General features: G+C 45.7%; 2 protein-coding genes across 2 annotated transcripts; one reads left to right on the forward strand and one right to left on the reverse strand.

The window, feature by feature from the left end:
- Positions 1 to 1,699: 1,699 nt before the first annotated feature.
- Positions 1,700 to 11,582, forward strand: MORN3 (MORN repeat containing 3). Its single transcript, XM_021532705.3, has 6 exons — positions 1,700 to 1,901; positions 4,296 to 4,451; positions 5,167 to 5,324; positions 6,741 to 6,900; positions 9,531 to 9,715; positions 11,474 to 11,582. The coding sequence occupies exons 2-6, from the start codon at positions 4,307 to 4,309 to the stop codon at positions 11,540 to 11,542; spliced, it is 717 nt and encodes a 238-aa protein (XP_021388380.1). The 5' UTR covers positions 1,700 to 1,901; positions 4,296 to 4,306; the 3' UTR covers positions 11,543 to 11,582.
- A 482-nt stretch (positions 11,583 to 12,064) lies between these two features.
- Positions 12,065 to 22,598, reverse strand: LOC110471754 (calcium release-activated calcium channel protein 1). Its single transcript, XM_021532706.3, has 2 exons — positions 22,357 to 22,598; positions 12,065 to 15,302 (listed from the first exon to the last, which is right to left on the reverse strand). Exons 1-2 carry the CDS (start codon positions 22,468 to 22,470, stop codon positions 14,736 to 14,738), a joined length of 681 nt encoding a protein of 226 aa, XP_021388381.1. The 5' UTR covers positions 22,471 to 22,598; the 3' UTR covers positions 12,065 to 14,735.
- Between the last annotated feature and the right edge of the window lie 635 nt (positions 22,599 to 23,233).

Consider the following 23,233-nt stretch of genomic DNA (forward strand, 5'->3'; position numbering starts at 1 on the left):
GGTGCTGATAACCCACTCTGGGACCACAGAAGTAAAATAAACACACAGAGACCAGGAGAAGAAGAATTTAAAATGAGCAACCCAGAAATGGAGGCAGCAGTCTCTGTCATATCCAGATACAGAGATTTTTTGCAGAGGCAATTTTTGATCCCAATTTGTGAATTTTAAACTGTTGCTAAAATATTTTTACTCTTTTAAAGTTTTTTATGCTTTCAAATATATATTACTTTTCAAATATGTAAGTTCTGGTTAGCAGAAGCTGTGGTTAGGTGTGACATAGTTTGGACTTGCAGTTCAAAAACCTCAGGCAGCCCTTGCCCTTTAAAAATAGGCAAGTAAAATGGTCTGAATTAGCTCATTATTTTAATTGCCAATCTCTCAATTAAATGCAGTGCTATGTAGGGTCTGAAATAATAAGAATAGTTAATACTTTTCCAGAGAGGGCTATTTCTGGTTGTAATTTCAGGCTGTAGATTTTGGGCTGCAATAAGCATTTTTTCTTCTCCCTCATGGGTTTCTTTATTTCCTCCCCAAACCTCTTCCTCACTCCAGCCCTTACAACTGACCATGGTGAAACACAGGAATGATTGTCTTCAGTAATTTTTAGGCTCTGCCCCAAACCAGAATATATTAACATGAGGGACTGTGAATAAATCCTTCCTGGATATCTTCATCTCATTTTTAATAACAGGAGACATTTTCTCTTGAATAAGTATTTCCTAACTTGGTCAGCTCCCATGGTTTTCTCTCTCTCTTTTTTTTTTTTTTTTTTTATTTTTTTTTTTCCTGCTTAAATAAGTCTTTAAGTTCTGCCTCTCCTACATCCCTAGAAATGCTTGCTAGCAGCTGCCATTTTCCCAGTTCATCTAATCTAACACAAGAAACTCCATGTGTTTATTTTCCCTTGGTACAGATCTCCTTCCATCATTTCCACATATTGTTGTGGAGCACCTCTTTCTTCCCTCCACTTTATTTTCCTACACCTGATTTCCCAGGCAGTGGCATTGTCTCCTTTGGTTCCATGGCCATTACAGGTACCATGGGAAATGGAATATTTGCTTTTAGTCACATTCACACTCGGAATAAATCCATTCTCTGTCCTGTCTGAGTGTGGACACAACGTTTAAGCCACATTCAATGCCACAGATATCAAAGATGGCAAAGGAATACAAGTCAGGAAAGACTGAGTTGTATCTCTACAGAGGCAGCTGCTTTGTTTCATCACAAGATTTCCCACCTGCCTCAACATTTCTAACTTATAGCCTGCAGAGTTGTGCACAAAAAATGTGGTGAAAGGATGACAATCAAATGCATTTGGCTCATGGGAGTCGTACAAGAGCTGTGGTGTGATATTAGAAATGTGCACAGTCAATTACCCATTAGGGAAGATGATTACAAACACCCATAAGGCCAGAGTGGCAATCCCTGCTCACCATGGCTGTGGAAGAGATGTAATGGATGAGGGAATTAGTGTCAGGTTTATTCAGATTTCTCCTTTAAGACCGCTGATGTGCATTTTCAAGGGCTTTCTCCTGTTTCTCCTGACATTTGCAAGGCTGATTTATTTGTTACTCATCGGTGCTGTAGTCAGTGCTTTCATTTCCAGCCTTCTGCTGCTGGCCGTATGAAAGACCAACCAGAGGTGAAACACTCGCTGCTTATTAGCACTTTCTATTCTGCTGGAACATCCCGACCTCAGGGCACGTAGCAGCGCAGCGCTGTGTGCGCCCGGTGGCTCCGGCTCCATCCCCGGTGCTCAGCGTGGGGACCAGCGTGCGATGCCGTGTCCCAGCGCGTCTCCGCCCGCCCGGGGCCGCTGCCGTGGCCCTTAGCGCTGGAGTTTGGCACGTTGCTGTGGCGACCCCGCCGCCGCAGGCAGCACCGAGCCGCCGCCAGCACAGGTCGGTGTCCGCGGCTCGGCCCTCGGCCTCGGGGGCGGCGGGAGAGCGGCGGCCGCGCTCCGGGGTGCTCTGCAAACCGAGCTCTGGGCTTTCCCCGTCGGCACCGCTGCCCTCCTGCCCGGCTCCCGCTGGGGAGGAGCAGCAGCAGGCGCCCTGAGCATTCCGCCCGCAGGCAGCGCCCTGGGGGCCAGGAGGGCAGGGGGTGACTCCGCTCCGCTGGTGGGTGCTGGCAAAGGGACCCCGCTGCAGGCAGTGCCGTGGTGCTGGGTCACGGCAAGGGCTGAGCTCAGCCGGGGCACCCTCGGGTGCACGGGGGTGCGATGCCAGGCAGGGTTCTGCCAAGGACAGTCTGCAGACACGTGTGTTTCCCTCTTTGCTCTTCATTAAGATGTAAGATGTGAAAAAGTAGGTACCCCGCATTGCTCTGAAGTTCCGCAAAAAGCCAGAAAAAAAAAAAAAAAAAAAAAAAAAAAAAAAAAAAAAAAAAAAAAAAGGGCTTCCAGTAGGGCCGTGCAGACTAAAGCTGCATTTTACCAGAGACCCGACCAAAGTCGCAGAACAGCGTCTGGAGGGGGACGCGAGGGTCTTTACGAGCCTCATCCCCAAGCGCCGCGGCAGAGGCGCACGGGAGCAGCAGCGTCTCGCCCTCCGCACCGAGAGCTGCAACAGGAACGACTCTGCACCGCCTGCCTCTCGCTGCCAGCCTCCCCGAGCCTTGGGAGTGGGCGGCTAAAAACATCCAGGGAGGCGAATGCCGACTGCGTTATCACTTGCGCAAACCTGGCATCGCTGACGTAAATTTAGAAGGGTATTCAGCAAATAAAGGCGGCTCCCCGCAGCCCGCAATTACCTCGGGTACTCTGCGCGGGCTGTGCCTCGCAGGACACGGCGAGCAGATGGGGCTGCCCCCGCAGCTGGGAATTCTCCCTGGGGTTTGTAAATCCTAAGCTTTGACTTAAAGAAGTGGTGGGATGTGTTGGCGGAAAAGTAATGCTCCCATCTGGCAGGGATAGTGAAGAGACTTCTTTAAACAGACTTGTGCTGCTCAGAGGTTATGGTCAGTGTCAGGGTGGGTACAGATTGTTGTAGCTCAGCTTTTCTGGTTCCCCAACGAGGGCAGGACAGGCTCAAGCCACCAAAGAGTGGCACAGTGTCCTGAAAAATTCCAGCCCGTGGCAAATATTGGCAAGACCTCCTTCTCCAGGAACTGCAGCATGCAAAAGTGAGGGAGAAACTCAGCAGTTCTATTGGCATTGCTGGAAAAACATCCTTTGTGGTGGGCTGTGACTCCACCATACCGAGGGACAGATCCTGTCCTCGGTGTTCTCTAACCAAGACTCTGTCTGGACACAGAAGTACTTTTATTTAGCAATGCTATCTTTCCAAATAGCTGTTGACCATTTCCCACAGCTGGAAAATACAGAACTAAGGTTGAACTCTAACACTATTTTCTTAGTTAGAATGTCTAGCTTTTATTTCCTAGCAAGGATCTAAAGCACCTTTCTTTCCCCCTCTCCTCCCAAGGCCCTGGCACCCGCAGCACAGCAGGAACCAGAGCTTTGCCCTGCCGAGAAGGGAGACACACAAAATCATTCGAAATGGCTCAGTCCAGCGGATCAGGACAGAAGGGGGAGCCCAGGAGACAAAATCAGAGAGCATCCCACCCTGCCAGGCTCCAGCCGAGCTCTGGATGTTAACGGCATTCATAGAAACTTGCTTTTGTTTCTATATCCACCTTTTGGCTTTTGTTTCTACATCCACCTTTAGGCTTTTGTTTATGATTTATAGGAGACCATTCTCACCTCCGAGTCTGCGCTGAATTCCCACTGTGCTCAACAGCAGTTCCATTGGCAGTGCTCAGAAACCACCACTATGCTGCACTCCACCATTGTCCTCTGTATTTATGAGGCAAAATATCTCCCATTCCCTCCTCTTCCCCCACACTGACCCTTTCCCTCCAGGCCTCCAACGCCCGAGTCACCCCCACTGTGCTTTCCATGCCTGTTGTTCCTGCTTTAAACCCAGTTGTGAAGTCACCTCAGAAATCACCCCCTTGACAGCTTAATGGGCTAGCAAGCACCTGGCCTGCCCTGGGCAAGTCCACAGCCTCCTGGGAGAGGGAAACGTTGTGGTTTCAACCCCTTTTAACAAGGCAGCTGGAGGACTGATATTTTTAGCAGCAAAGGAGCCTGAACCGCATTACTGCATTAACATTTCCTAACAGGCTGGGCTATGCTATGAGCCCATTTTCACATAGTGCTAGTTTGTACTTCAGTATCTTCAATTGCCTCCTGTTTGTTGTATCTCTGTGCATGGCTCACAAATACTGTTCTGCCTGTACCTGCCTTAGTACTTTCTAATTTATTGCTGATAATAATTTGTTTTCTTCTCCAGATACCAACAGTATGCCCGTTATAAAGTACCCAAGGGTTAGAGACCCTCTCTTTTATGAATGGGACAGGAAAGCCCAGAAAAGCGGATTAAGACACACAATTTATGCTGTAAATGGGGATCAGTATACTGGAGAATGGCTGGACAACTTGAAACATGGTAAGATAGATAATTTTGAGAAAAAATAGCAACTTAGATGTGCTTACAAATGTTCCTAGGGGCAGGAAGTGGTTAGTGGTTCTATGTGCTCTATATGCTCCTGGAAGAACATTCATTCATGTAGGACTATATGTTCACATACACACACACACACGCATATATTTGATATATGTAATGCAAAATTGCAGAAACATTTCTAATAGGTAACTTGAAGAGCTTTTGCATGCACTCACGGGCAACTACCTGAAGTATCTCTATTACAGATGTTTAAAAATCCTTTCCAAATAACAGCAAACTGCAGTCAGCTCCCTGTATTGGGATGTGCCCTGGCTGCACAGTCCCTGGAGCTCTCTCAGCTCCTGACTTGGTTCCAGGAATCTTAATTTATTCCCAAGATGTGGCAGGGCCCACAGGGGACAGAGCAGGAGAAGGAGACCCTGTCCAAGCCAGGAGCAGCCAGAGCAGGACAGATTTGTTTACAAGCAGTAAACTGAGGTTTGGAAAGATTTCAGTGCATTCAGCAGAGGCCACACAGGAAGCCCCTGATCAAGATTAACGATGGTTCCAACTTGGGAAGCTAAGCTGAATCCCAGACACAAGCCTGACTTTGTGCAGGGAGTGCTGCCCTGCCTGGGATGGAGCAGGAAGGGCTGTCCTGTGCACCCTTCTCCTAACTATGATGGTCTCCCTGACATTCCTCTTGTTTGTTAAACAGGTAAAGGCACCCAGATTTGGAAAAGCACAGGAGCTATTTACAGCGGTGACTGGAAGTTTGGGAAGCGGGATGGTTATGGCTCATACAGCATTCTTGACCCAGTGACCAAGGAATACAGGAGGGTGTACACAGGCTGGTGGGAAAATGACCGAAGAGGTGTAAGTGAGATTTTCTGCCAGCAGTGAGGCAGTGGGACCCAAAATACAGGGAAAGAGTTGGGTGCACATGTTCAAGAAAATTATTTAAAATACTAACTTTTGCAATACTGAGGCTGAATTGAATGGTCAAGACTAAAAATCCAAGATTTTTATGGGAGTGCCATCTCCTTCCTGGAGAGGGAGTCATCCCCACCCATCTGCTGGTTACCAGGCTACAATCCTGAGCTCCCACCAGCTGCCACAGAGCGATGGACTGCTCAGACTCACCTGCAGCTTGGCCAAGCATGATGGGAGGTTTCACATCCTGTTTCTTAATCCTCCCCACCCATCCCTTTCATTACTCTTGTGCTAGAACAAGTCAGAGGAACCTGTATTATAAGCACTGACAGAAATTCACTTTCTTCTGGGAGTTTTACAGCATAATAGGCAGATAACTTGAGTTCTTTTGGAAATTAAGCCTGTCACATAAATCAGTTTTTCCTAAAAGGAACATAATGAGAAAGTCATCTGGTAGAAGTGACTGCAATGTAATGTGCAAAATCCTTGTAGGAATGTTTTTGGATCTGCCAATGGAAACCTTGTGTTTGTCTTTGTGTCTGCTCTTAAATTAAACTCATCTCCACCAATGCTTTTAATGGGCGTGTGGCTCCATGGCTCCTGTCTCTTGGAGGGAGTTTCCCTTCCTGTTCTTTAAGGTTAAATTTTCCATAACTGAGCTTTGGTGAAAGATTTATAATGACATCCAAATATCACTAGGGTTGGGTTTTCTTTAAAAAAGTTTCTCCATTACATCCATGCAGTTTAATAAAATTAATACTCAGAAAAATCAGTTGTTTCCAGAACTGGTTTTATTCTTTGTTCAGAGAAAAAGGAACACTTTATTCCTATGGGAAAATGTGTTAGTGATATAGAAATATTTCTTATTAGTATCACTCCCTGGCACAAGGGGTACCTCTGGACTTTTCTTAATGACAAACATACATGTAAAACAAACAAGGGATGGAGCTGCCCAGCCTGGGACATGCTGAGCTGGAAACGTTGTCATGGTTGAAAGACATGAAATCCCCGTGTTGAGAGACACATCCTTTAATGCTGCCTATTCCCAGGCAGGTTTATATACTTGTAAAGCCCGCTTTTAGCTAAATATTAGCAGCAATCATGCCAATAATAACACACTGAGATATAAACCCAAGGTTTTGTCAAGGGAATAAAACTGTTTGCCAAAAAAAAAAAAAATCACATACTACCACATCTCATTTCCTTCAGCACGAGAACAGCCATGGAGCTGGGCTGCCAGCAGTCATGTGTAAGAGTAATAAACAAAGGAATATTCTATCAAAGTGATGTCCCAAAATTGAACAGTGACCCCTTTCAATAGAGCAGCTCCTAACCAGCCATCTCTGTGCTGCTGTCCAGGGCCGGGGGATGTTCTTTTACCCCAACGGGGAGCTCTACGAGGGTGAGTGGAGCAATGGTTTGCGGAGCGGCTGGGGAAAGATGCACTACAAGGACGGCTCCACCTACGAGGGACAGTGGCTGACGGATCAGCCCAACGGGCAGGGCCTGCTGCGGCTCCGTAAGTACGGACCACCCTCACCCTGCCCCCTGCAAGCTCTTTGCTGTCGTGCTGCTCTCCGGTGTCTCTGCCATCCACATTTCTGTGCTTGCAGCCTTGCAGCAGGACTGCAGCCGCTCCGTGTCATCCCTCCCCTCCTGCCCTGGAGCGGGAGGCAGCACAGGCTGAGCAAGGGCCGGCACTGCACTGCTCAAGCCCATAAGCCCACACGCATGAAAGCTTACTTTTGCTGTGATTTACATTTAAATGACTGGGTTGGTTCGGGTTAGAGATAATATACTGTTGGGTCAGAGAAGAGCAAATCTCTCTTTTCAAGACAGGCACTTTGCCAGACAGGCTTTCTAGCTCTGAATACCAAAGAAGAGTTCAGTTTCCAGCACAGGAGAAAAAAAAAAAAACAAAACAAACCAAAACACAACAACATAGTTTTCTTTTTGAGTTCACTCCATCCCCTCTGTCTACTTCTGACAGTGACTTGTGAACACGGAGGTTTCATTAGTACACAATCCTTTTCCATAAATAACACCAAGCACATCATGGATTGGGAATGTTAGGGCCAATCTCAGCATAAATACAGAAATTTAATTTTTTCCCCCTTTATTTTCCTTGGAGTTTAACACATTTTCCCCCAAAGCCAATAATCCCAAGAATCTCTGCAATACCAGGCATGGCATTCCAAGAACATCTGAATAAATATTATCTCTATATTATTATTCATCTATTCTATCTTTTTTTTTTTGCTTGAAAGTGATCTCAAGGCTAGTAATTAGCTAAGCAAAGCAGCTGGGAGGAATGAGCCTGACCTTCTCTGCACACCACATGCATGACTGTGCTCTCTCTGCTGACTGTAAAGTCGCTTTGGACCGATGGCTCATCTGGATGAAATCAGCACCTGCTTCCAGGGGGAATCTTGCACTGATCTGCTGTGCTCCTGTCAAAGGCCCTGTTAGTTATAAACTAACAGCCCCTACAGGCTGAGCTGTGGCTGATACACCATTTCAGAGCCCAGTTGCCTCCAGCCTAGCTTGCAACTGATTGTTAGCTGGATTCCTTTTGGTTAAAATTAGCCAGAGCAATTATTTCATACCCACAAGCTTAATGCATTCAGCTCGGCTGCTGGAAGTGCGCCCACGTGCCGGCAGCTTTGCCATGTGAAAGAAAAGGAGTTCTTCAGTGGAGGTCACGATGAGCTGCAGCTCAAGATTAAATTGCTTGTAGTGGCAGCATGCCCAGTGAGGGTGAGCTTGGCTGAGAGCACTGCACTGATCTGCTGCCTCTGCTACATCTATTCCCCAACAGCTTTGTACCAGAGCACTTCACATCCACAGGGATCATGGTTGTGAGCAACACAGCCTCAGGTGCTCTGGGAGGAGAGCAGATGGGACCAGCCAGGCACCACAGCACAGTCAGGGTGTCCATTGCCCCCTCCTTGCAGCCAGGACTGTGGTTTTGGTGTTTTCTCACTTGTTGGTGGCTGGAGTGCAGAAGCCGAGCTGCTCCCAGCTGTGGACAAGGCAGCTTGGTGTTGCAGATAAGCACAAAACCAGATCAAAATTGCAGATAAGCATCACCACAGCTCCAGCCTGTAAACCAGACCCTGCCTGAGCAGCCCAGCAGCCACATTGCCCAGAAGCCTTTTTGGTTTTCCCCTCTTCCCTTACAGTATCCTGGCAGGCTCCATCTATCTCTGCAGCACTGTGTGGGGTGCCCTGGTATTTCAGCCACTTCTTGTGACGAAGAGTGGCAGAGTTCAGCTGAGACTCAAAGGTATTTCCACTAATATGATCAGAAATCCCCATGGGTTTGGGCTTAGAAACACTGTATGTAGGAAAAGGAGTGAGCAGAGCACTCTCCTAGTCACAGCAGGGTGGTCTGGATCTATCCCAGCCCCAGCATCACCAGGGGTATGATACCCTTTCTCAACCAGCATCCATGGAAAAGGCTGCTCTCTTCCCCTTGTGGCTCTGCTTTCCCTGTTAGTGATGGATGGGTGGATTCCTGGAGAGCAGCAGAGAGCCCAAAAAAAGCCTCTTTCAACTTGCAGAAAAATGCCAAGAGAAGCAGTACAGCTGAAAAAACAGCCTGTAAGTGACTGCCAGAACTGTTCAGACTCTTGCGGCACTTCTCACCCCGTAATTCATCGAGGAAAAACTTAACTAAAAGTATTCTTTGAAATCAAGATTATTTTGACTGGACAGCAATCAGTGCTCTGTTCCTTGCCCAGACAAGCAAACCTCTTCAAGCCAGAGATCCTGTGTGATTTGTTGCAGTGACAAATCTGAAACTTGTATCCTGTAATTTTTTATGTTGACCAATCCCTTACCTTGAGCACACTGGCTCCTTGTGACAGCAGAAAATTAGTATCACTGTGAGAATAAAGCAGGTGAGCAGAGTCCTGCTTTCAAGTGAGCAAGTGTGGGCTCCTTCTGCAGCATTTTCTCCCTCTGTGGCACAGCAAATGGAGCATTGCAAAATCAAAATGACACAGAGTACCACGGCCACCTTGAAATTACTAAGAGGAGCCAAACACATGATCTCCTCTGCTGGTTTGCTCTGTTTATTGATTTCATGCGCAACCCCTTAACACAATGGTGCAAATTTCAAGGTCTGTTTGTGTATTTACATTGCAGCAAATGGAAATCGGTACGAAGGAGGTTGGAAAGATGGCAAGAAGCATGGCCCAGGGAAATACTTTTACCTAGATAAGGGACAGCTGCTAGAAGGCATCTGGGTAGCAGATATACCAAAGTGTGGAGTTCTGGTTGACTTTGGCAGAGACAATGCTCCAGACCCTACTCAGTTTCCGCTCCCAGAGGTAATTGCTTGGAAATTTTGGTGTTTGTATTCATCAAGTGCTCAGGTCAGCTCTCCAGGTAGCATTTCACTTCTCAAGAGATTTCCCCCATGGGGTGTGTGCTCAGAGTCTTCTGGCCAGCAGCATCCTAAATGGCCCCATAGGGACTAACAGCTCATGCAGCCTCTGCTGGAGCCTCCCAATTGCCTACATCTGAAAAAATGCAGTTCTCATGCACCAGAACTGCTCAGAGACCTGATGCAGCACAAAGGAAATGGGGACAATAGAGGCACAGACAATAGTGGGATTTGTGTCAAGAACAAATTATTTCACCAAGCCCAGCTGCTGAGGCTGAGCAGATCCTGCAGGAACCTGAGCAGCTGCAGGGCCAACAGCAGCTCTCTCCCTCAAGTCAGGGGCTCACCACTGTGCCCAGCAGCCCCGGGGGCAGAGGGGTGGGTGCAGGTTCCCACCTGGGCCCAAGGGAGGGGAGATGGTGTCCTAGAGCCCACATCCTCTGCTCCTCTTTTCCCTTGATTGACACACACAGCAGAGGAAGAGCCAGGCCCATCCCAAAGATTTGCTAAGACACAAAGACACACTGGGCCATCAGCCTGGCACCCACTGGGTCCTTGCACATCACTTTGGTGGACAGGAGTCTGTCCCAAGCTCTGTTCCCTTGGAGGAAGAAGAAATGGGAATCAGCAGTGAACAGATGTGACTCCAAGTGAGAGCTGGCCCTAAGAGTCTCAGCTTGAACCCTCATTTGTGAAACAAAATGGTCTGTGCAGGATGGGCTGGGGCAGCTCCCCTTTGGCAAGAGCCAGCAGAACCACCCTGGATAATCACAGCTCACCACTCTGCTCCAGCAGCACAGGGAATAGCACGGCCCCGTGGCAGGTAAAGCCACCCTCCTTCCTCTGGGACACGGCTGTCCAACGTGACACCAGGCACATGCAGCCTTCCACAGCTCACAGCTGTTACATCTTCATTGCCCCAGTCTTTTCAAATCTGTTTTCTATAGCCAAAGGCCCTTTAAGCACAGTTTTGAGCCAGTTAATCCTGTAAGTACCAAGCACACCCACAGCAGTGCACAATAATAAACCCCAAATACCCATCAGAGAAAAACAATCTCTATTTCGCAGAAAGAGTGAAAGGAGCAGCACTTCTGTGGCTAAAAATATTTACTATATGTGGTTTGTCAAAGGTCACTGAGAAGAGTCTCAACAATCCAACAGCCTGGGATGAACTACTGGTACACTAAGGCAGGATGTGCAAGTCTGGCTGTTTATTTAACTTGCTGAAGACCAAGTGATGATCCAATTCTCTTCTGCTCTATAAGCAAAAACAAAAGCATCAACTTTCACTGCTGTTATTCTGCTTTAAATGGGTTGATCTCTATTTGTTGATCTCAGAATATGAAGTAATAGATAAAAAGAGAAAAACTGCATTCAGGTTTTCATAAACTTTTGTCACCATCACCCCTGTTATTGAAATTATAGGTGAGGCCTAACAAGCTGCAAATCAAAGCCACTTTTGCCCAAGAGTATGTTTTATTAAAGTCATTCACACAGAGCTATTTCAAGGAGATAAAGTGATGTTCAGCACACTAATAAAATTAGAGGAGTGTAGTTGTTTCTAAATAATTGAAAAGCTGCAATATGAGCTGAAGTCCTGATACGTGGGAGACTCTCCAATAGTGCTCAAGAAATTAAGATCTATAAAACCTTAAGCTTCTTCAATTACACTGCATAACTGATTTGTATTCTTTTTATTTAGATTGAACTACATGATCCAGCTGGTGTTTTAGCAGAGGCCCGGGAAATGTTTGATGACAGCCATAATTAATAACCAGATATTGAAGAAAAAAAATAATGTAAGAACACGATCCTGGGTTACTTATTCCTTTGAGTGTCAAACCCACACCGTGGCTTTCGTGTTGTGGTCTGCTTCACCCCTCCCTCAAGGCTGTTCAGGTATGCTTCCCTCTGCAGGTGGCTTTGCTCAGTAGCCTCCTCTCACCCCCATTATTTTGGAAAAGAAAGGAAAAATAATTAATGGGGAAAAAACCCAAAAGACAAGCACCAAAACACTGTAAGGCAGGCAGAATGACTCTACTCAGCTCCTCTTATTCCTCCTGCTAGAAAATCACACTCCTGGTGGTTTCAAGGCCTTTGCTTCAGAGGAGGGTTTCTAATAAGTTTAAAAAGCATATAGAAAAGTACAAAGTAATTGTGTCCTCCACTCCCCACAAACATAGCACAACACATACCTGTGACCCCAAATGCCTTTTGAAGTTACAACAGATCATGTTTCAGTTAGTAAGTCTATTTAAGGCCTCTAGATAAAAAATAATCCACAACAATTGAGTATATTTTATTCCATGAAAGTATTTTATACCCAAATAAGTGATATACAATAACCAATGTTTACAATGATTGAGGTAAATGCCTAACATCGTTAGTATAAATAAGGGATAAAAAAATTTAAGTGCACTCGATGCTTAGATCCACATGTTTGTGTCTGGTTACTGCCTGGGTACACAGTGACAAAGGTACCCAAGGAGTAACTTTCATGACCATTTCCACTGGTGGAAAATGACAAAAGCATACTAGATATCATGGCTTAAAGTGCAGAAAATAGTCAGAAAATTAGCTGTAATAACAGTGCCATTAGCTCAGAGCCTACCAGCTTGAGAAAATTAAAAATAACCATGTCCCACTAGCTTCTAATTCTGTGTATCTTAAACAACAAGAAAATCCCACACTTCTTAGTCACTTTGTAAAAGATCCACAAATCAAAGAAAAATTCAGCTAGTTAGCCAGGACAGTAAAGAAATTTTACAAAATAAACTCAGAAAACTGATTTTCTGGACTTCCATCCAGAACCATGTAACTTCTAAATACAAAATTTACAGACAGAAGTAAAATTTTTACACCTGACCACACCCTTCCAATCAATTGTTTTGGTATAGATAACAGGTCAGGTTTTCTGCCTTTAGTGGGGGATTTTAGGGGCCTGTTTCCCCAAGACAGAACTTGTGAAGTTCTGTCTTGGATGAGAAAACACATTTTGTGCCTACTACCAACATTTTGTGGTTTGGAATGCTGCTTCCTTATTGCCTTTACTAAAGCAATGCTTCCAGTGCTCCATGAACAAACACCTGTGAGTCTGCAGTTAAAATCCTCACCATCAGATTTACATCAGGAATAGAATATATTTGAAGTATGTAATGGCAGAGCTGAGAAAATCCACTTTGGCCTCTGTATGCCAGGACTTTCACTTCAGAGGTGAAACCACCAAGTAGAAAGCTGTTTGCTGCTTGTGAACCACAAAGTTTTTTTGTTTTGGCTTTTTTTTTATAGTTATGTTTTTAGAATACAAAGGCACCACAGGTGACATTGTCAACACTTTGCACTGCAGTGCTGCTGACAGGAGAGATCAGTTCCCATCTGCTTCAGGAGTAATCACACTCTGCACCTGAACTCCACTGGCACTTTGTGCAGATTGCAAGTATGCTGGAATAACCTGAGGTGGAGGTTGGTGTGAGAAACCACATTCAGCCCAGGCTGTCAGGCATGGCTCCACTGGACTGTCACAGTCCCTCCTGTCTCATGGCAAAATCCCAGGTTTCTATTCCACAGTGATAGCTAGTTTGTTGGTTTTTTTTCCCCCCATTGGCTGGAAACGTGTCTCAGTTTGTGTTCAAAAAACAGCTTTTACCCATTAAAGCCCAAAGCTACTCTATAGAAGAACTGTTCTCCAAAAAATTAAACTCCTATACATAGCCAGAATTACCGAAGCAGCCCAGGACAACTGCTGGAACCTTTCTTGGCCAAAACTCTTATCTAGGAGACCAAATGGGGGTTTTTGCTTAGAGGAAAACAGTAGCTTTGCTGTCACAGAGGTGTCTGAAAGAAAGCAGCAGTATTAATTACAAATAACCTACTTTCATAAATAAATATACATCAAGAAAAGTTGTCTTCCAGATCCTTTGGAAGCAAATATGTATGAGTTATTAAATACAAGACTTCAACAAGGAGAATACTTTTCTAAACAAGGAAGACCAAGGCATAGCTAATTACTTGGGAATCCAACACAGAAAAAGCACCTTTTGCTGCTTGCTTCTGAGGATTTATTAAAAATATATTTTAAATATAAAAGTATAAAATAATTACTACTTTGGCTTGGAAAAAAACCAGCAGTGGTTCTGATTTTCAAGCAAAAAAAATTATCCAGTGATAATTTCCATCTAGTTCCTTCTTTTCGAAAAAGGATTCTTAAAAGAGAAACAGGCAAATCTATCTCTCCAGATAATATGTGCCAGCTCATGAGAACTTTAAAACATTTATTGCTTTTATTTTCTTCCATGGAAGAGTTGAGTCTCATTCCTACTCGTGTGGCCACACCACATCGCAGTAAGTCTAGTCCTGGGTGTTTAGCAAGTTACAAAATGTGTAAGTGCCACGGGAAAAAGGCACTGGAGAAATCAGCAAAGTAATGATTACTTGGCAGCAAAACATATTGGGGAAAGTGCTGGGAAAGCTTTCACTCCTACCATCTGTCAGGCTTTCCAGGGAGAGCAGCGCTAGCACCGAAACCGAGCGCTAATTGCTGCATGTCCCAAGTAATTTGTATCATGCCATGCAATATGGATAGGACAAGCAGTATCTTCTAGTAAATGCCAACATCAGATAAACAGAGAAAAAAAAAATCCACAACTTCTCTATCCATTCCTAACAAATACCCAAATGTACAATGTTATTTTCCATGTATTTATACAGCCAACACTCAGCATTAACAAGAAAGATGCGAGACAGTGTTCACAGGAGGAGGGCTGCACGCACAGTGCAGCCACAACCCACCATCCATTCCTTCAGATAGCAAAACTTGTATGAAAGGAACATCTTTTCCCTCTCTAAAGAGTTAGAACAATATTTATAATATTTATAAACAATAATCAGCAGTTCAACCAGTTCATCCACAGGGAGTCACCATAAGGCAGAAGCAGAATAGTGGATTTATTTTCTTAAGCACAGGTTTACACAAAATTGGTGACGGCTGAGGTGACAGCATCACCTCTGTGATCCAGCTGATCCTGGAGCCGTGCAAATTCAGCAAGTTCATTGAGTTCCTGAAACTGCCTGTCTGTTTTGTGGCTCACCAGTGACCTGTAGAAGTGGACTGCAAACACAATGAAAATCAATCCAAAGGGCACCATAATGGACGTCGATGCAATGGCTGCTGCCTGTCCTGATGTGATGGTAGAACTGTTGCTCTGTGGGGTGTTGTCAGTTTTCTTCTTTAAAGGAAGGAACTTCACCCAGCATAGTAACACCACTTCTGCAAGAAAGAGCAAAGTCCCAATGACAGTGGAAAATGCCCATGCGAGCTCAATGTGCCGGTGCATGCGCTCGTGAGGAGATTCCTTGACAGAGTTGAGGTTATGCACGTTGCTAACAGCCTCTATGTTTGGAAGGATGCAGGTACTTATCATGAGTGCAAAAAGGTGAACTGCAACAAGCACAGTAGTGCAGGCACTGAAGGCTATCAAGAGCCCCTGAGGATAGTCGTGGTCTGGGTCAAGCTGAACTTCCACCATAGCCACCTGAAAAGGAAAGGGGAGAAAGATGCAGTTACCTACATCTTACATTATTTGACTATAGGTTCTCAAAGTTTACACCATGTTTCTGGAAGATCATCTGATCCAAACAAAGTAAGTCTGTATTTACATTTCTCTTCATGTCAATCTGCATCCTCTTCATTAGGTACAAATTTAGGTCTGAGCTCTCAAGCAAAGGCCACTGTTTTCACACTTATTGTTATGTTGTAGAGCAAACCCACAACCACCTTGCCACCTCCAGCTCATGCCAGCAAAACAGCTGACCCTTATGAACAGCATACTTGGACTCTTTAAGTGAAATATTTCTTCTTTTGTGTTATATTGAAGATGCAGATTTTGATCTTTACTTATGAAGTCTTTTGAAGTATCCGTGAAAGGCTGTGAAGGCAGGGGACTACCTGAAACAACTTCAGTGGTCCTTTCCCCATGGATATTTGGGTTTAAGTTCTAAAGTACAGAAACCTTTCATGAGAAAGATCACCTTTCCATGGGGCTCTCAGCTACATTCTTTCAATCAAGTATTTAAACAGACTGTCTGGAACACAGATTCAAAATCTGAGTTTCCACAATGCCAATGGCAGCCAAGCAAGCCTGCTGAAGGCTGGAGGAAAGACAGTATCTCCAGAAAAGATGACACAGTGCTCCCAAGCATCACTGCTCCCCCAAAGATGAGGCTACTCATGAAGATGTTCCAGCCCTCCACTACCACATGCAGCCATGACCTTCTTGTAACCTTAGATCTCCATGCATGCCTGTGCCTAAGGAGTAAAAAATCAGCATTAAGTAACAGCGCTAGGAAACTAGTAAAACCAACTGGGATATTTCTGACAAATAAAATGAATCAGAAGGCCTTTTAGCTGGTTTTAAAACTGCCAGCTGGTTTTGTGCATATGTGCAGTTGATCAGTGACATTAATCCCAACAGCTCTCCAGAAATTATCTTTCCTCATACATTTGCCTTTCAGACAACACACAGTTCCAAAGAGGGAATAATGCACCAAGGTCTCTACGTTCAATGCTCTTTCTCAAAGGAACTCATTTAACAGACAAAATACAGGTAAAATGCAGAGGTAAAAAAACTGACAGTAATCTGAAATAGAAGCACATCAAGCTGATAGGAAGAAAGATTCATGGGTAACATGGATGCAGGGAGGCATGGAAACCAGGGCTCAGAGACAGCTGCAAAAGCAGCAGGAACATTCAAACCTCACTATTTTGCAGGGGCTGAGCCAAGCTAACCTAGCCCTGGATCCCATCTTCTTATGCATGTTCCAGGACACCAGAACTCTTAATCACTAATGCACCCAATATATTAAGGCAACCCAGGGTTTTGCTCAGACATGTTTCAACAGGCATTCGAGGCCATTTGCCAATTGTTTAATTCCTTTATTGAAAGCTTTTATTGTCATAAGCCTAACAACCCAGCCAACTAGCAAGCAGTTTCCAAGTGTTCTGACAAACTCAACGAGAAATTATATTAACGCATATACAGTCCTTGCTGGAGGATTTAAAAATACCATTTTTCAGCTGTGGGAAACTTCATGATTGAGAGGATAAACATTTGCTTGTCAGGTTTCTCTTCTGCAGGATTGCCTAAGTCGCTATGTACTCGTGGGATGTTGGGCTTCCTGTATTTTTCACAGAACAATTGCAATCCTTCACCACTGAGGATTAATTTTCATACTTAAAGATTTTTCTTGTAAGTCTTCTGCTGTGCCTAGACTCAAAGCCATGCAGCATGACAAGACACTTGAATCCTTTATCCTAGTTCTTAGTATGATAATATAAACATGGCACTAAAGAGCTTAATGAGATGAAGACTTTATTTTCTTTTAAGAACTGATTGTATTTAGTTTGCCAAACATTGAAGACATTTTGTATTTCCATTTATCAACACCTCCATACTAATGATATCAAGCATCTGATTTTGAGCTCCTTGTGCTCATGTCTGGCAGAGTAACCCCAACCTGACCCATAAGTGAAAAATCAGTTCATGTTTGCTGTCTCGTCAAACTCTCAGCAAAGCTAATTTGGGAACTCTTTCAGTGTAAACTAACAGAAAAACTGCCAACTCTTTTCAGCTCTGAGTTTACTTCCTGGGCCAGGCTTGAGTCAGGCACCTAAAACAAAACCTTCATTTTTCACCACGAGGGCCTGTGCCTGTTTTCTAACAGTGATGCAAAGTGTCAAAAGTTCTTCCCTCCTTTGCTCATGCTACAATTTCAAAATAAACAGATCACAACTGCTCTTGTAAAGTAATACCTGCAAGAACAGCGCCCTGATGAGGTCACCTGATATGATCCAAATTCATACAAAGCCTGAACTCCCAGGTACACGCCAATGTTCCAGGCAGGATATATTCCTGCTCTACTTGTTCAGAAGAGCTGCTCAGGGCAGGAACTGTTGTCAGTAGCTGCACAATTTCCAATACAACGCTTTTAGCATCTTATCCTTCACCACTTTCAAAGCTTCTCTGAACATTTGCTGCATGATTTGACTGTGCAGCTGCTGTGCTGCAAGTGCCCTGCCTTGCTGTGTGATCACAGTGTAACTCGGGCTGGAAGACACCTCAAGAGGTCATCTGGGCTAATCCCTGGTTCAAAGAAGAGCTAACTTTAACTTCAGATCATCCTACAGATATGACTGACAGATTTACTACGGCTCTTGACAAAGCTGTACATCTGAAGTACAGCTTCTTGACAAAACTAAAGGACTCATGACATCAGGACAAAAGACTGAAGCTCTCATAAGCCTAAAAATGGTGGGCACTCAGATGTTTTTAGAAGATAACTGAATTTTGGCACATAACTGTGTCAAGCCTTCAACAGTCCTGGATTTCAGAGTCACAGCAGCCTGATTACTACCATATTACAGGAAATTTAACAACTTGCCCTCTAGAAAAATCTGCACTTCAACTTCTTTTTAAGTTCAATATACTGACCAAATTAATTTCACTTACTTATTCACAAGGCTCCCATGTCTTATTAGACCAGAGTGACTTAAATAAAGCCCCTGCTTTTAAATTAAAATCACAGGCTTACATATTTTTTCAGATCAGTAGACAGTGCTGTAGAGAAAAGGAAATAAAATGCCTCATCTCAAGTAAATCCGTATAATCTACGAGATAATATTTATTAATTACTTCCTCCCCTTCCCCACAAAGATGCCTCTGAGCTCGGGTTGGTGGGAATATAACCCTGTACTGGGACTGTATTTTATACAGTCTAGCATGTCAGGAATGCCTAAAAAGAAAGCTGTGTTGATCAAACATCACAACTGCATTTTTGAGGGCCCATCCATCACTCTTGTCTATGGGACCACAGAGGAAACTCAATAATGAGCCGAGTGTCAGAGCATCACTGGGAATCAGCTCCTCTGGCTGGCTCCCCATTTTCCTGACAGTACAATTCACTCCAGAGACAGAGGCGCAGAGCCAGGCTCTCACAGACTGTCTGCACCATTCATAAAGAGTTATAAACAACTCATACAGAGGCTCTGCACGAGCCAGATGAACTCACCGGAAATTAAAAACAGATAAGTCAAAATAATGATCTTATTTACTGGTTTCATACACAAGGGAAACTAAGCATCATTCATCCATTAGTCCAGGATCTTGACTCTGCAGATTATTGTATGCTGCAGAATGGCAAAACACATTAATATTTGCTGACACTGGAATACAAATACAGGATCTCATTTTATTTTGCTAGCAAATATGAAAAGGCAATACCCGTGTGATTGGAGCAAATGCATCTTGAGGAGGTAATACCCCTCTACACAGTGTAACTTACAGCAAATCCATTCAGCAAGTACAAATTCAGATTATCCAACAATGCTGCCAGTCTTCTGCAGAACATGAAGCTGTCTTCAAGAGACCATACTGGCCATATTTCAAAGGCAAGAGTTGACAGTTCTTTGATAATATTCAATATTTGAAGCATATATATCCCATCTTGACAAAGCCCAGCCAGCTTGGAGCACTAGAGGTATTTAAATAAATCTGCTGCCTGGTAAATATCAACCTCTGAATCCTACATATAAGGAAGCCAACCACAGTGTATAATTCAGACCCGTAGTTCTGACTCAGTTATTTTCACAAAGCTGGTAATTGGTGGCAGGAGGAGCTGTTGAGTCTTCTGGTTTTATAACTAGTGGCATTTAACAACTTTCCTATGGTTTCTGACTCCTGTATTTTAAAATTGTCATGCTACTGTGTTATGTGTCCCTGGTGACAAAATAATGCAAACAAGTCAGAATAATTGTTCAAACAAAAATAACCTGCCAGCAGCCTATTCACTGTGAAAAATAAAAATAGATAAATCAAGCATGAGGGGGAAGATCATGCAACAACATCTGGGCTATAATACAGAAGTGAGAAATATCTGATGCCCCCATCAGTATATGGAATGAATCCTCCATTCTTTAATGAACTACACATCCCCTACAACCTATAATTTCTTTCTCTACCTCTAACAATTTGGGGGACTTGTACTATTAGCTGGCTCCATAAATTGGAAAAGTGTACTAAATGAGGTTATGAACTTCATGGATTTTCACTCAGACATACTGCACTAGATGATAGCATCCACAGAAACCTGAGTGAAGGAAATGCTCAGGTTTACTGGGGCGAGCTCAGCTCTCACGCCAGTTGCCATCACCAGCCCTTGCAACTGTTTGTGAAGCTTACACATAGTAGCAAATCCTGATGTGGAGCTCTGAAACAAAACTAATTGTAAACCAGGTTTTTAATCTTAAAACAATTCAGGGTTTGAAACCTGGCTGAGCGTTTCATATTCCACCTCACTGACCCGAGCAATGCATTGCCTTTGGCATGCCTCATTCCACCAGGGTACATCACCAATCCTGAGGGAATCAACTTTGCAAAATGGCTGCAGCTACACATAGAAATACTCCATGAAAAGGGAGCAGTTCAACGGGGATAAACTTAGCTTCTACTAGAGGATGCAAGCACTCTAATCAAAGACTGGCATGGAAACCAGCAGGGTCCACTCCTGACAATTCCCATCAATTCACTGGGTGATCCTGGATGTGTCACTTAAGCTCTTTCTTCCTTGCCTGATAAGGAAAAGAGAGGAACAATGACCCTTCAGTGCTGTTGCCAGCTTTGATGCAAGACTAGAATGTACTTCAGCAGCATTTTATTAAAGTACCAGGTGCCAAAGAACTGCAGTCAGTAAACAATGCACAGGCGTGACAGAACAGCCCAGCTTTTCAAGGCAGAGGGACAACTCTAAAAAGATCAGCAAAGTTTTTAAAAGGCATCTAAAAATACTCGAAAGTTAACTCAGCTCTTCTGAACCAAGATTAGGTTCTGACTTAGCCATAGGACTAGGAGTAGGTCTGTCAGTGCAAAAGCAAAGAGACTACGGGTGGATTTCCATGCTGAACTTGTTAAAGGAAGGAAAAAAAAATGGATTTTTTTCTTTGGAAAAACTTAAATATGACTGTTCACATATAACATTCCTGGCAATTAGAGATTTTCTTAATTGGAATGAAGTGGCTTTTTCCTGAAATAACAAATTCAAAAGTAGCAGTTTTCAACAGCAGGAGACTAAACCCCTAGAATTCTAGAAGAATTAAGAAACAAGTAGAAGCCTCACCTCATACATCCACGGATTTTGAGTCCACGTGCCATACATTTAGAGAAAAACCAAGGAATTCAAGATGTTAAGTATGACCTTAAAACAACACCATGTACATTGAGATGCAACTTCCCCTAGAAAATTTATAATCTCCAACAAACTACATTTTTCCTCACGTTGTCTCTCAAGGCAAAGGCCTGACTCAAGCAGGCACAAACCGCTCAGGGATGGCAGAACAGGAATTCAACAAGGAGAACTCATGATCAGAAGCGGCGTGTGAGCACCAGCGTTACCCAAGGAGAAGCGAGTGAAAGGCAGGAACACAGCCGCCTGTCAGTCACCCGGGCAGCACTCCAGCACCTCCCGAAGAGTTGTGCTCTGTTTTTAGCCCTTGGAGGAGGACACTGACATTTATCTGACCGTCAGGAGGCTGCTGTGTTTTCCAACAGCATCATTGGAACAATGGCTCTGGAAAGTAGCAGATTCAATGGCTGAAAATACTCAGTTTGTTAAAAGCAGGGAAAAAGAAAATCAAAATAAAGCAAGTCAGAGGAGTGAAATTGCGAATTTATAATCCGTGAAGCATTTTTAACAGCTGCATAAAGGCAGCGTTTGCAGCTTTGCATGTCAGATGTCTAGGCAGATGAGGAAGTGAGTTACTTTATTTCAAATTATATGGAACTTTCATACATGACATAATTCGGGTAACTAGACTGCGCTTCACATCAAACTCGAAAGAAAACGCTTCTAAATCACGCATAAAACTCCAAGTAACATTCAAGTTTTCCTTAAATAAAAACTAGAAACCTCGCAACTGCAAAGCACTGATGATGGATGAGTCTGAGCGGCACCACAAACTTTAATGGGTTGTGTTTCTTGGTTTATCTAAAAGCAGCTGCAGCGCAACAGCTGCCCCTGCCCTCGCTGAGCCACGCGTGCGGTCTGAGGGAGGAGCGCGATGGAAACGCCGCATCCCGGGCAGCGCTGCGGGGCTCCGGGCGCGGCCCCTTGGCTCCCGACACCCGGAACACGCCACGGTGCCCCCGCAGCCAGCGGAGCTGCCCACGGCACACACCGCGCCTTCTGTGCTCCTGAGCATCCTCCACGCGGAACGTATGTAACAATCACACAAATCTTGCACTATCAGGCGGAGATAAAAGCCGAGAGGCAGCTCTGAGCTCGTGCCAGGAAGCGCTCCAAAACAAACCAGCTACCGAAGCGAGCAGCCGGGAGCGCTGCCCGGAGCGGGCCGGGCGCTCCGGGGCGGCGGCGGCGGCAGCGCCCGCCCCGCTCGCCGCCGCCCCAGGTGCCGCACGCCGCGCCGGGCCCGGCCCCCCCGTCCTCACCGCAGCAGGCTCCGGAGGGAGAAGCAGAAGCGGCGGCTGCGCTCCCCGCCCGGTGCCACCCCCCGCCCGCCGGGCCAGGCCGGGCGCTCACCATGGCGAAGCCGGAGAGCAGCGCGGAGGTGCGGCTGGAGGCTTTCAGCTTGGCTCGGCTCAGGTAGAGCTTCCGCCAGGACAGCGCCTGCATCGAGTGCTCGTTCAGGCTCATGGGCTCGGGGCGGAGGAGCGGAGCGAGGCGAGGCGGAGCGGGGCCGGCGGGCGGTGGCGGCTCTTTCCGGCGGAGCGGGCCCGGCCGCGCTAACACCCCATGGCGGCAGCGCGGCTCTGCCGCCCCGGGGCCGCGCCCGCCGCGCGCCCCGCGCGCCCCGCCCCGCCGCGCCCCATTGGCTCCCGGCACCCAGGCCCCGCCCACGGCCACGCCCCGCCGCTTCCCGGCAGCCTCGCGCCTCCGCGCGGGCGGGCGCTGTGCCCCGGCGCCGCCAGGGGGCGCCACGCCGGGCGAGCCGCGCTCCGTGAGGGCGCTGAGGGCCCGCGGGGCTGTGGGGCCGAGCCCGCACCGAGCCCCGCACCGAGCCCGCACCGAGCCCCGCACCGAGCCCCCGCCGCGCTCCCCGGGTGAGCAGCTCACCGGAGTGCAGCCGACGGGAATCTGTAGTTTCCGGTGGGTTTGTGCCCCTCAGCCCAGTGCGGGAGCCCCTGCGCGCTCCCCAGGGCGGACAGGATGGGGTGTCCCCCTGCAACACGTCCCTCAGAACAAGCACAAAGCCGTGCCTCGGCCTCTTCCTTCTGTCGTCCCCCATCCTAAAATGCTTAAACGTCTAATCTACACCTGTGCAGAGCAGACAGAACATGTGGATCCAGACCAGATAGAACAAACACCCTCTCTTCTAATTAAAACTGACCCAGCTAACCCATTGTCACGTAATTCAGTTTTTTCACATTTGGTAGGCCCAGAGCTCTTGATAAACCCG

The sequence above is a fragment of the Lonchura striata genome, chromosome 18 (genome assembly GCF_046129695.1).
Source record: "Lonchura striata isolate bLonStr1 chromosome 18, bLonStr1.mat, whole genome shotgun sequence".
NCBI lineage: Eukaryota > Metazoa > Chordata > Aves > Passeriformes > Estrildidae > Lonchura > Lonchura striata.